Genomic DNA, 12,794 nt, shown 5'->3' on the forward strand with positions numbered 1-12,794 from the left:
TCTTACTCTACCTTCATGCAATGGCACGTCTGCTGAAAAACTGTGTAAGGCCGGTACGTGGACTTCTGCCCACACGTTTCTTAGGTTCTATGCCTTTGATACGTTTGCCTCTCAGGATGCACCCTTTGGCCGCTATGTCCTCCTTTCAGCTTAGGAGCATTCCGCCCCCCGATTACAACTGTTATGGGACAACCCTAAGGTAATCCTGTGGAGACTATGAAAAGTAAGAGTTAATGGTATATCTTACCTTTTTGTTAACTTTTTCATTGAGGTCCATAGGATCCAGAGGGCATCTATGGGTTACTCTTTGAGGTCACCAGTTCCCTTCTACTAGTGAGTGTTTCCGGTGTATACCATTCTTCCTTCTCTCCTCTCTAACTCTTGCTTTGGGCTTGTTAACTACAACAGAAGAGCCTGAGCTGTGACTGGGGTATGAGTGGAGAGGGGTCCAGTGCATCCTTGGAGCTTGTAAAAGCTTTGTTTGGTGCCTGTCCTGGTCTCCATCAGTGTAGCCTAAGGTAACTCTGTGGATCCTATGAACCTCGAAGCAAAAGAGATAACCAAGGTAAGTTTCTCTAACGTCCTAAGTGGATGCTGGGGACTCCGTCAGGACCATGGGGTTTAGCGGCTCCGCAGGAGACAGGGCACAATAATAAAAGCTTTAGGATCAGGTGGTGTGCACTGGCTCCTCCCCCTATGACCCTCCTCCAAGCCTCAGTTAGATTTTTGTGCCCGGCCGAGAAGGGTGCAATCTAGGTGGCTCTCCTGAGCTGCTTAGAATAAAAGTTTAAGTTAGGTTTTTTATTTTCAGTGAGTCCTGCTGGCAACAGGCTCACTGCTACGAGGGACTTAGGGGAGAGAAGTAAACTCACCTGCGTGCAGGATGGATTTGCTTCTTAGGCTACTGGACACCATTAGCTCCAGAGGGAGTCGGAACACAGGTCTCACCCTGGGGTTCGTCCCGGAGCCGTGCCGCCGACCCCCCTTGCAGATGCCGAAGTTGAAGAGGTCCAGAGGTCCAGAAACAGGCGGCAGAAGACTTTCAGTCTTCATAAGGTAGCGCACAGCACTGCAGCTGTGCGCCATTGTTGTCAGCACACTTCATACCAGCGGTCACGCAGGGCGCTGGGGGGGGCGCCCTGGGCAGCAATGTATTATACCTTTTTTATGGCTAAAATACATCACATATAGCCCTTGAGGCTATATGGATGTATTTAACCCCTGCCAGATCTCACAAACTCCGGGAGAAGAGCCCGCCGTTTTAGGGGGCGGGGCCTATTCTCCTCAGCACACGGCGCCATTTTCCTGCTCAGCTCTGCTGTGAGGAAGGCTCCCAGGCTCTCCCCTGCACTGCACTACAGAAACAGGGTTAAAAACAGAGAGGGGGGGCACTTATTTGGCGATATGATTACATATGTGAAAATGCTATAAGGGAAAACACTTGTATAAGGGGTTGTCCCTGTATAATTATAGCGTTTTTGGTGTGTGCTGGCAAACTCTCCCTCTGTCTCCCCAAAGGGCTAGTGGGGTCCTGTCCTCTATCAGAGCATTCCCTGTGTGTGCTGTGTGTCGGTACGTGTGTGTCGACATGTAGGAGGACGATGTTGGTGAGGAGGCGGAGCAAATTGCCTGTATTGGTGATGTCACTCTCTAGGGAGTCGACACCGGAATGGATGGCTTATTTAGGAATTACGTGATAATGTCAACACGATGCAAGGTCGGTTGACGACATGAGATGGCCGGCAAACGAATTAGTACCTGTCCAGGCGTCTCAGACACCGTCAGGGGCTTGTAAAAACGCCCATTTACCTCAGTTGGTCGACACAGACACGGACACTGACTTCAGTGTCGACGGTGAAGAAACAAACGTATTTTCCTTTAGGGCCACACGTTACATGTTAAGGGCAATGAAGGAGGTGTTACATATTTCTGATACTACAAGTACCACAAATAAGGGTATTATGTAGGGTGGGAATAATCTACTTGTAGTTTTTCCTGAATCAGATAAATTAAAGTGTGTGATGATACGTGGGTTTCCTCCGATAGAAAATTATTGGAGGTATACCCTTTCCCGCCAGAAGTGAGGGCGAGTTGGGAAACACACCTTAGGGTGGATAAGGCACTCACACGCTTATAAAAACAAGTGGCGTTACCGTCTCCAGATACGGCCGCCCTCAAGGAGCCAGCTGATAGGAAGCTGAAAAATATCCAAAAAAGTATATACACACATACTGGTGTTATACTACGACCAGCAATCGCCTCAGCCTGGATGTGCAGCGCTGGGGGGGGCTTGGTCGGATTTCCTGACTGAAAATATTGATACCCTTGACAGGAACAATATTTTATTGACTATAGAGCATTTTAAGGATGCATTTCTATATATGCGAGATGCGCAGAGGGATATTTGCATTCTGGCATCAAGAGTAGATGTGATGTCCATATCTGCCAGACGATGTTTATAGACACGACAGTGGTCAGGTGATGCAGATTCCAGACGGCACATGGAAGTATTGCCGTATAAAGGGGCGGTCCATCGGACCTGGTGGCCATGGCAACAGCTGGAAAATCCACTTTTGTTACCCCAAGTCACATCTCAGCAGAAAAGGACACAGTCTTTTCAGTCTCAGTCCTTTCGTACCCATAAAGGCAGGCGGGCAAAAGGCCAGTCATATCTGCCCAGGGTTAGAGGAAAGGGAAGAAGACTGCAGCAGGCAGCCCATTCCCAGGAACAGAAGTCCTCCACAGCTTCTGCCAAGTCCGCAGCATGACGCTGGGGCCATACAAGCGGACTCAGGTGCGGTGGGGGGTCATCTCAAGAGTTTCAGCACGCAGTGGGCTCACTCGCAAGTGGACTCCTGGATCCTACACGTAGTATCCCAGGTGTACATTGGAAATTCGAGACGTCTTCCCCTCACAAGTTCCTGAAGTCTGCTTTACCAACGTCTCCCTCCGACAGGGAGGCAGTATTGGGAAAAAATTCACAGGCTGTATTCCCAGCAGGTGATAATCAAAGTACCCCTCCTACAACAAGGGAAGGGGTATTATTCCACACTATATTGTGGTACTGAAGCCAAACGGCTCGGTGAGATCTAAAAGATTTGAACAATTACATACAAGGGTTCAAATCAAGATGGAGTCACTCAGAGCAGTGATAGCGAACCAGGACGATATGGTGTCACTGGATATCAGGGATGCTTACCTACATGTCCAAATTTTGCCCTTCTCACCAAGGGTATCTCAGGTTCGTGGTACAGAACTGTCACTATCAGTTCAGACGCTGCCGTTTGGATTGTCCACGGCACCCCGGGTCTTTACCGTGGTAATGGCCGAAATGATGATTCTTCCTAAAAGAAATATGGACGCTTTCCTGATAAGGGCAAGATCCAGAGAACAGTTGGCGGTCGGAGTAGCACTATCTCAAGTAGTTCTACGACAGCAAGAGTGGATTCTAAATATTCCAAAATCGCAGCTTTTTCCGACGACACGTCTAATGTTCCTAGGAATGATTCTGGACACAGTCCAGAAAAGGATGTTTTCTCCCGGAGAAGAAGACCAGGGAGTTATCCGAGCTAGTCAGGAACCTCCTAAAACCAGGAAAAGTATCAGTGCATCATTGCACAAGGGTCCTGTGAAAAATGGTGGTTTCTTACAAAGCGATCCCATTCGGTAGATTTCACGCAAGAACCTTTCAGTGGAATCTGCTGGGAAAATGGTCCGGATCGCATCTTCAGATGCATCAGCGGATAACCCTGTCTCCAAGGACAAGGGTGTTTTCTTCTGCGGTGGCTGCAGAGTGCTCATCTATGAAAGGGCCGCAGATTCGACATTCAGGACTGGGTCCTGGTGACCACGGATGCCAGCCTGAGTGGCTGGGGAGCAGTCACACAAGGAAAAAATTTCCAGGGAGTGTGATCAAGTCTGGAGACTTCTCTCCACATAAATATACTGGAGCTAAGGGCAATTTACAAGGCTCTAAGCTTAGCAAGACCTCTGCTTCAAGGTCAGCCGGTATTGATCCAGTGGGACAACATCACGGCAGTCGCCCACGTAAACAGACAGGGCGGCACATGAAGCAGGAGGGAAATGGCAGAAACTGCAAGGATTCTTCGCTGGGCGAAAAATCATGTGATAACACTCTCAGCAGTGTTAATTCCGGGAGTGGAAATCTGGGAAGCAGACTTCCTCAGCAGGCATAACCTCCACCCGGGAGAGTGGGGACTTCAGCGGGAAGTCTTCCACATGATTGTAAACCGTTGGGAAAAACCAAAGGTGGACATGATGGCGTCCCGCCTGAACAAAAAACTAGACAGATATTGCGCCAGGTCAAGGGACCCTCAGGCAATAGCGGTGGACGCTCTGGTAACACTGTGGGTGTACCAGTCAGGGTATGTGTTCCCTCCTATGCATCTCATACCAAAAGTACTGAGAATCATAAGAAGGAGATGAGTAAGAACGATACTCGTGGTTCCGGATGGGTCAAGAAGGACTTGGTACCCGGAACTTCAAGAGATGCTCACGGAAGAACCGTGGCCTCTACCTTTAAGAGAGGACCTGCTCCAGCAGGGGCCTTGTCTGTTCCAAGACTTACCGCGGCTGCGTTTGACGGCATGGCAGTTGAACGCCGGATCCTGAAAGGGCATTCCAGATGAAGTCATCCCTACCCTGGTCGAAGCCAGGAAGGATGTAACCGCAAAACATTTTCACCGCATTTGGCGAAAATATGTTGCGTGGTGTGAGGCCAAGAAGGTCCCTACAGAGGAATTCCAACTGGGTCGTTTCCTACATTTCCTGAAAACAGGACTGTCTATGGGCCTAAAATTGGGGTCCATTAAGGTTCAAATTTCGACCCTGTCGAATTTCTTCCAGAAAGAACTGGCTTCAGTGCCTGAAGTTCAGACGTTTGTAAAAGGGGTACTGCATATACAACCCCCTTTTGTGCCTCCAGTGGCACTGTGGGATCTCAACGTAGTTCTGGGATTCCTCAAATCACATTGGTTTAAACCGCTCAAATCTGTGGATTTGAAATATTTCACATGGAAAGTGACCATGATGTTGGCCCTGGCCTCGGCCAGGCGAGTGTCAGAATTGGCGGCTTTGTCTCACAAAGGCCCATATCTGATTGTCCATTCGGACAGGGCAGAGCTGCGGACTCGTCCCCACTTTCTCCCTAAGGTGGTGTCAGCGTTTCACCTGAACCAGCTTATTGTGGTACCTGCGGCTACTAGGGACTTGGAGGACTCCAAGTTGCTAGATGTTGTCAGGGCCCTGAAAATATAGGTTTCCAGGACTGCTGGAGTCAGGAAAACTGACTTGCTGTTATCCTGTATGCACCCAACAAACTGGGTGCTCTTGCTTCTAAGCAGACGATTGCTAGTTGGATGTGTAGTACAATTCAGCTTGCACATTCTGTGGCAGGCCTGCCACAGCCAAAATATGTAAATGCCCATTCCACAAGGAAGGTGGGCTCATCTTGGGCGGCTGCCCGAGGGGTCTCGGCTTTACAACTTTGCCGAGCAGCTACTTGGTCAGGGGCACACCCTGGCTGAGGAGGACCTGGAGTTCTCTCACTCGGTGCTGCAGAGTCATCCGCACTCTCCCGCCCGTTTGGGAGCTTTGGTATAATCCCCATGGTCCTGACGGAGTCCCCAGCATCCACTAGGACGTCAGAGAAAATAAGATTTTACTAACCGATAAATCTATTTCTCGTAGTCCGTAGTGGATGCTGGGCGCCCATCCCAAGTGCGGATTGTCTGCAATACTTGTACATAGTTATTGTTACAAAAAAATCGGGTTGTTATTGTTGTGAGCCGTCTGTTCAGAGGCTCCTACGTTTGTCATACTGTTAACTGGGTTCAGATCACAAGTTGTACGGTGTGATTGGTGTGGCTGGTATGAGTCTTACCCGGGATTCAAAATCCTTCCTTATTGTGTACGCTCGTCCGGGCACAGTATCCTAACTGAGGCTTGGAGGAGGGTCATAGGGGGAGGAGCCAGTGCACACCACCTGATCCTAAAGCTTTATTTTTGTGCCCTGTCTCCTGCGGAGCCGCTAATCCCCATGGTCCTGACGGAGTCCCCAGCATCCACTACGGACTACGAGAAATATTTTTTATTGTTTAAATTTGTGTAACTATTGTTTTTAAGATCTTTTCAACTTTGTCTGGATGAATAAAGTGGTGCAATATTCCACATCTTTCTCATGCCCATGTATAGAAGCTGAAGAATATTTTTCTGTCCTTAATGTCCGACTCTTCTCTTACGTCCTAGAGGATGCTGGGGTCCACATTAGTACCATGGGGTATAGACTGGTCCCTTTGGAGCCATGGACACTTAAGAGTTTAATAGTGTGGGCCGGCTCCTCCCTCTATGCCCCTCCTACCAGACTGTTTAGAAAATGTGCCCGGTGGAGCCGGTCACAGCTAGGGGAGCTCCTAGGAGCTTTGCTAGTTTTAATATTTTTTAAGAGGAGATAGGTACAGGGAGGCTGCTGGCAACAGCCTCCCAGCTTAGTGGGACTTAAGGGGGGGGGGGGGGGGGGGGAGATAGAGTAGGATCCAACACTAGAGGTTAATGGCTCCTATCTCCGCTGACAGGACACTGAGCTCCTGAGGGTGATGATCGCAAGCCCCCGAGGCGACCGCTCGCTCCTGCCGCACTGCCGCCACCCCTTAACAGAGCCAGAAGTTGGAGTGGTGAGTATGACGCCGGCGGGAATGGCGTCACAAGGGTGACTCTGAGAAGCTGTGCTCCGGAGGGCTCAGAGGTACATGTGCGGCGCTGTGAGGAGTGCCCTGGGCCAGCGCAATACACTAACACTGGTCAACTAAGCTAACAGGAACTAATCCCACTGTTGGCAACAAGAACACAGCAGGACAATATAATATAAGTACTGCGGGAAGACGCGCCATTACAGGGTGTGGGGCTTCTCAGAGCGATAACAGCACTCACCAGCGCCATTTTCTCCCTGCAGATCACACTACAGAGACGCTGACAGGGAGTGCTGCCCTCCACTTAACTTCAGTTATCCTCTGCGGTACCAGGGTGCTCTAGAAAAGGAAGAGGGGGGGGAAAGAAGAGTGTTAACTATTTAATCCAGTAAGGTTACTCAGTCAGCGTCAGGCATTTATCATAATAACTGCCTAACAGGGTGCTGTGTGTGCTGGCTTCTTATACTCTGTTTCTCTGAAGGAGTTTTGGGGGAAACTGTCTGACATTTTCCTGTGTATATATTTCACATTACCATGTCTAGGGACTCTATCTTTTGCTGCAAAGTGTGTCTCTTCTCCAGAGGAGTTTATTCCATGTACGCAGAAATGCAATATACTGTCTCAGCCTTCTGAATCCGAACTCCCATGGTTGGCTTCTATTCAGGGAATTATAATCCCAGATTTCATCTAGGTTAGCTCATAATGAGACTGAAACACAGGTTTTGAAAAGATCTGTAGAGGTTTTGTCGTGTTCTGCTCCCTCTACCTCATCCAAAACCCCTAATACACACCTTTTAAAAAGCATGCTCTTGCCCAAATAAGGCAAGCCAACACGGATACAGACTCTGATCCGAGAGACGGTGAGGGGGATATACTGGGGGAGAGGCATACCTTGCTAAGGGCGTGCAACTCATGATTGAGGCCATTAGGGACATTTTACGTATTTCTGAGAAGGTACCTGAGCAGGTTGTGGAGGCTTACTTTACTGACAATAAAAAGTCCTCCATTACCTTCCCTGCGTCCAATGATCTAAACGCATTGTTTGAAAAATCCTTGTAAAACCTAGAGAAAAAGTTCCAGATCCCTAAAAGGGTTCACATTGCTTTTCCTTTCCCTGAGGAGGATAGGAAAAAGTGGGTAAAACCGCCGGTAGTAGACGCTTCTGTATCTAGGTTGTCTAAGAAAGTGGTTTTACGTGTCTCTGTCTCTGGGTCCACCGCTTTAAAAGAGCCGGCCGACCGCAAGATTGAGACTACACACAAATCTTTATACACCGCAAATGGCGTAGTTTTAAGACCTACTATTGTTTGTGCATAGATTCCTAAAGCCATAGTAAAGTGGTCAGGCACTTTACTAGAGGAGTTAGATTCTATGGATAGAAGTGACATTGAATTGTGTTTACGTCGCACACAGGATTCTGCAGGTTTCATGGTGGAAGCCATTAAGGACCATGGACGTCTGAATGCGAGGGCTTCTTCCATGGCTGTCTCGGCACGCAGGGGACTCTGGCTGCTCCAATGGTCTGCGGATGTGGAATCCAAGAAGAGTGTGGAGAACAATACCCTTCACAAGTCGGGCTCTGTTTAGAGAAGCAGTGTATGCGTGGATCTCCACGGCAACTTTCTTCCCTCTGCTACACCACCGACTAGGAAATCATATCCTACTTATGAAATGCAGTCTTTTCGGACCGGTGAAGTTAAGTCCAAATCCCCCTCCACTTTCTTTAGAGGTGGTCGGGGGAAATCCTGAAAACCTGCACCCGCAGGTTCCCAGGAACAGAAACCTGGTTCTGTTTCCTCAAAATCCTCAGCATGACGGTGGACCTCCTAGCCCGGAGATTGGGCAGGTGTGGGAGCAAGGCTAAGAAATTTCAGTAATGTCTGGGAGTACTCATGCCTGGATCCCTGTGTACAGGATAGTTACCCATGGGTACAGACTGGAGTTTAAAGAACTCCCACCTCACAGATTCTTCAAATCAGTCTTGACAGCTTTGCTGACAAAGTGCTGTCCTACAGGAAGCCATTCAAAAATTACCAAGGTCAAATGTCATTGTTCCGGTTCCACCTCGCCTACAACACAAATGTTATTACGCAAACCTGTTTGTGGTGCCGAAACCGGACGGTTCGGTAAGGCTGGTTTTTAAACCTAAAGTCATTGAATCCCTACTTGAGCAAATTCAAGATGGAGTCTGAGAGGGGTGATCTCAGGTCTGGAGGAGGGGGAATTCCTGGTATCCCTGGATATCAAGGATGCGTACCTTCACATCCCGATTTGGCCGCCTCACCAGGCTTATCTCAGATTTGCGCTGCTGGACTGTTGCTATCAGTTCCAGGCCTCTCCACGGCATCAAGAGTGTTCACCAAGGTCAAGGCGGAGATAATGCTACTCCTCTGCAAGCAGGGTGTGAACATAATTCCTTATCTGGACGATCTAATAAAAGCATCTTCCAGGGAAAAGCTGTTGTGCTTCAGGATCATAGATAGATCTTGAACCTTCCAAAGTCGCATATGGAGCCGCCAAGGAGGCTGTCCTTCCTGGCGTTGATCCTCGACTTGAAAGTTCAGAGGGTGTTTCTGCCGGAAGAGAAGGTGTTGATGATACAAGCAATGGTCCGGGATGTCTTGAAGCCAACCCGGGTATATGTTCACCAGTGCATTAGCCTTCTGGGGAAGATGGTAGCCACCTATGAGGCTCTACAGTACGGGAGATTTCATGCACGGTCTTTTCAACTGGATCTCCTGGATAAATGGTCGGGATCTCATCTTCACATGCACCAGAGGATATGTCTGTCACCGAAAGCCAGAATCTCTCTACTCTGGTGGCTGCAAACCTCTCACGTACTAGAGGGCTGCAGGTTTGGAATTCAGAATTGGATCCTCCTAACCACGGATGCAAGTATCAGAGGTTGGGGAGCAGTCACCCAAGGAAGGTGGTCCAGTCTAGAATCCATCCTTCCAATAAACATTCTAGTACTAAGGGCCGTGTACAACGAGTTTCTACAAGAGGCACATCTTCTGAAAGATCAGGCCATTCAGGTTCAGTCGGACAATGCAATGACAGTGTCCTACATAAACCTACAGGGCGCAACGAAGAGCAGAGCTGCAGTGTCAGAGGTAACAAGAATCATCCTCTGGGTGGAAAAGCAAGCAGTGGCGCCTGTTGACAATCTTCATTCCGGGAATGGACACTGGGAAGCGGACTTCCTCGGCAGACGCTATCTCCATCCTGGAGAGCGGGGCCTCCACTCGGAGGTGTTCGCAGAGGTGACAAGTCTGGGGTGTACCTCAAAAAGACAGGAAGGCCTCACGCCTCAACAAGAAGCTTTGGAGGTACTGTTCCAGGTCAAGGGATCCACAGGCAGTGGCGGTGGACTCCCTGGTAACTCCGTTTGTGTTCAAGTCAGTATATGTGTTCCCTCCACTTCCACTCATCCCAATAATTCTCAAACTAATCAAAAGAACATAAGTTCAGGCGATCCTCATTGCTCCGGACTGGCCAAGGAGGGCTTGGTACGCGGATCTTTTGGAGTTACTGCTGGAAGATCCGAGACCTCTTCCTCTTCAAGAGGACCTTCTGCAACAGGGGGCCGTTCACTTACAAAACTGACCACAGCTACGTTTGACGGCATGGAGGTTGAACGCCAGATCTTGGCTCGGAACGGCATTCCGAACAAGGTTATTCCTACCCTGATACAGGCTAGGAAAGGCGTAACGTCAAAACATTACCATCGCATTTGGAAAAAGTATGTGTCTTTGTGTGGATCTAAGAAGTTTCCTGTGGTGGAGTTTCATCTTGGCCGAATTCTCCTCTTCCTGCAAGCAGGAGTGGATGTGGGCCTGCGCCTGGGCTCTATAAAAGTCCAGATTTCGGCCTTGTCCATTTTCTTCCAGAAACAATTGGCTGCCCTCACTGAGGTTCAATCTTTTTTGAAAGGGGTCCTGCACATCCAGCCTCCCTTTGTGCCTCCTACAGCACCCTGGGATCTTAACGTGGTGCTGCAGTTCCTGCAGTTGGATTGTTTCGAGCCTTTACAGGAGGTTGAGGTCAGGTTTCTTACTTGGAAGGCTCACACTGTTGACATTGGCATCTGCTAGACGTGTCAGATTTGGGGGCATTCTCCTGCAAGAGCCCCTACTTTTATTTTCCATGAAGATAGATCTGAGCTCCGGACGCGTCGGCACTTTCGAAGGTTGTGTCTGCTTTTCATATCAACCAACCTATTGTGCCAGTGGCTACTGACGCCTCAATTACATCAGTCCTTTGATGTTGTAAGGGTTTTGAAGATTTATGTGAAGAGAACTTCTCGTCACAGAAAATCGGACGCTCTGTTTGTCCTTTATGATCCTAACAAGATTGGGTGTTCTGCTTCTAAGCAGACGATTTCTCGCTGGATCAGGTTTACTATCCAGCATGCTTATTTTACGGCAGGCTTGCCATGTCCAAAATCTGTTAAGTACCGCTCTAGTCATAATGTGGGTTCTTCCTGGGCAGCCGCCCGCGGTGTCTCGGCTTTACAACTTTGCCGAGTAGCTACTTGGTCGGGGATGAATACGTTTGCTAAGGTATACAAGTTCGATAACTTTGTCTTCTGAGGACCTTAAGTTTGGTCAATCGGTGCTGCAGGAGCCTCTGCGCTCTCCCTCCCGTACTTGGAGCTTTGGTACATCCCAATGGTATTAATGTGGACCCCAGCATCCTCCAGGACGTAAGAGAAAATAGGATTTTAATTACCTACTGGTAAATCCATTTCTCGTAGTTCGTAGAGGGTGCTGATCGCCCGCCCAGCGCTTCGTTTTCCTGCAGTTGTTACTTGGTTGAGTACTGCATTGTTACTTGGTCAAGTACTGTTCAATCGTTGCTGGTTTGCTTGGTTTTCTGTTTTGTGTGTGAGAGCTAGTGTGAATCTTGCCACTATCTGTGTATTTTCTTCTTTCAAAGTATGTCAGTCTCCTGGCACAGTTTCTAGATTGTGTCCCACACTATTAAACTCTTAAAGTGCCCATGGCTCCTAAGGGACCCGTCTATACGCTATGTTACTAATGTGGACCCAAGTATCCTCTACGGACTACGATTTACCGATAGGTAATTAAAATCCTATTTTTACCTTCTATTTTAGGTTTTGATAGTGAAAATGGAAATGAATCGAGAGGATTTTCAGGCAGAGATGGTAGGTGCATGTAATAACTGTAATCTTACAATATGTGTGTAGATAGTCATTTTAGCACTAGGTGGATTTATTATTGAAGGCTCTATTCACAAATTTAGGAATGAATGTAAACCTTGATCCTACTAGCTTGGAAAACCAGCACCATTGTAAATAAACCTGGAAAAATGCTGTTTGAGGTGGACATTTTCCAGATAACAGTAGATAATGCCACTGGATATCTACTGTTATGTGCACTACCAGTAGTTTTTCCCGTTTTTGTTGAAATGCAAGTAATTCAAGTTTAGTTAATAACCTAAAAATGTACGGAGATAAGCTGTAGACTTCTAGAGGTTAAAATATAAAAAGTTAGCTAAAATGGAAAATGTAATTTTAAGAATTAAAAAAAACAATAAAAAAGGCTTTTTCTGGGAGTAAGTAATGGGTTAAGAACTTACAGGTGGTCTGCAGCAAAGTAAATGATTTGCCTGGGAAATGTAGTGTAGCCAGCAGACTCCTGAAACCTGGATGAAGTTCTAATGCATTGATATTTCAAAATGTGAACTCTTTGATTCACAATGCAGCATTTTTATACACCCTCTAGTATGCAAAAGGATGGTTCCTTATGTACGGAGTATAAATGTTCTTTAAATAATGGCCATTTTACATTTCTGAGTAAGCATGGCCCGACACTTAATAAATAGAACTATTAAACATGGAGATGAAATAATGGTGGTGTGGGGCACTATTGCTGGATTGAGTCTGTGACTTGAACAAAGTTTCTGTCACCCTAAACAAAAAGGGCTAACGCTGCATTTGCAGCCCCATATAGTACAGGCTAGCCTACATCCAGTTAAGAACTCATCTTACAGCGAGAGAAAACATTTAACCTGTAGCGTGTGTATTTGTGTATAAAATTTATATAGATATAGTCATATTTTCTC

General features: G+C 47.7%; 1 protein-coding gene across 25 annotated transcripts in view; it reads left to right on the forward strand.

The window, feature by feature from the left end:
• Window positions 1-12,794, forward strand: part of DDX4 (DEAD-box helicase 4) — a 1,188,488-nt gene that overhangs the window by 585,817 nt on the left and 589,877 nt on the right. For 23 of the 25 annotated variants that reach the window (XM_063962463.1, XM_063962252.1, XM_063962288.1 and 20 more), the window contains one exon: window positions 11,824-11,874. The exons of the other annotated variants lie outside the window; for them this stretch is intronic. In XM_063962463.1, coding sequence (XP_063818533.1) covers window positions 11,824-11,874 — 51 coding nt within the window. The remainder of the gene's footprint in view (window positions 1-11,823; window positions 11,875-12,794) is intronic. 25 annotated transcript variants of the gene reach the window in all.

Source organism: Pseudophryne corroboree, chromosome 1 (genome assembly GCF_028390025.1).
Source record: "Pseudophryne corroboree isolate aPseCor3 chromosome 1, aPseCor3.hap2, whole genome shotgun sequence".
Classification (NCBI taxonomy): domain Eukaryota; kingdom Metazoa; phylum Chordata; class Amphibia; order Anura; family Myobatrachidae; genus Pseudophryne; species Pseudophryne corroboree.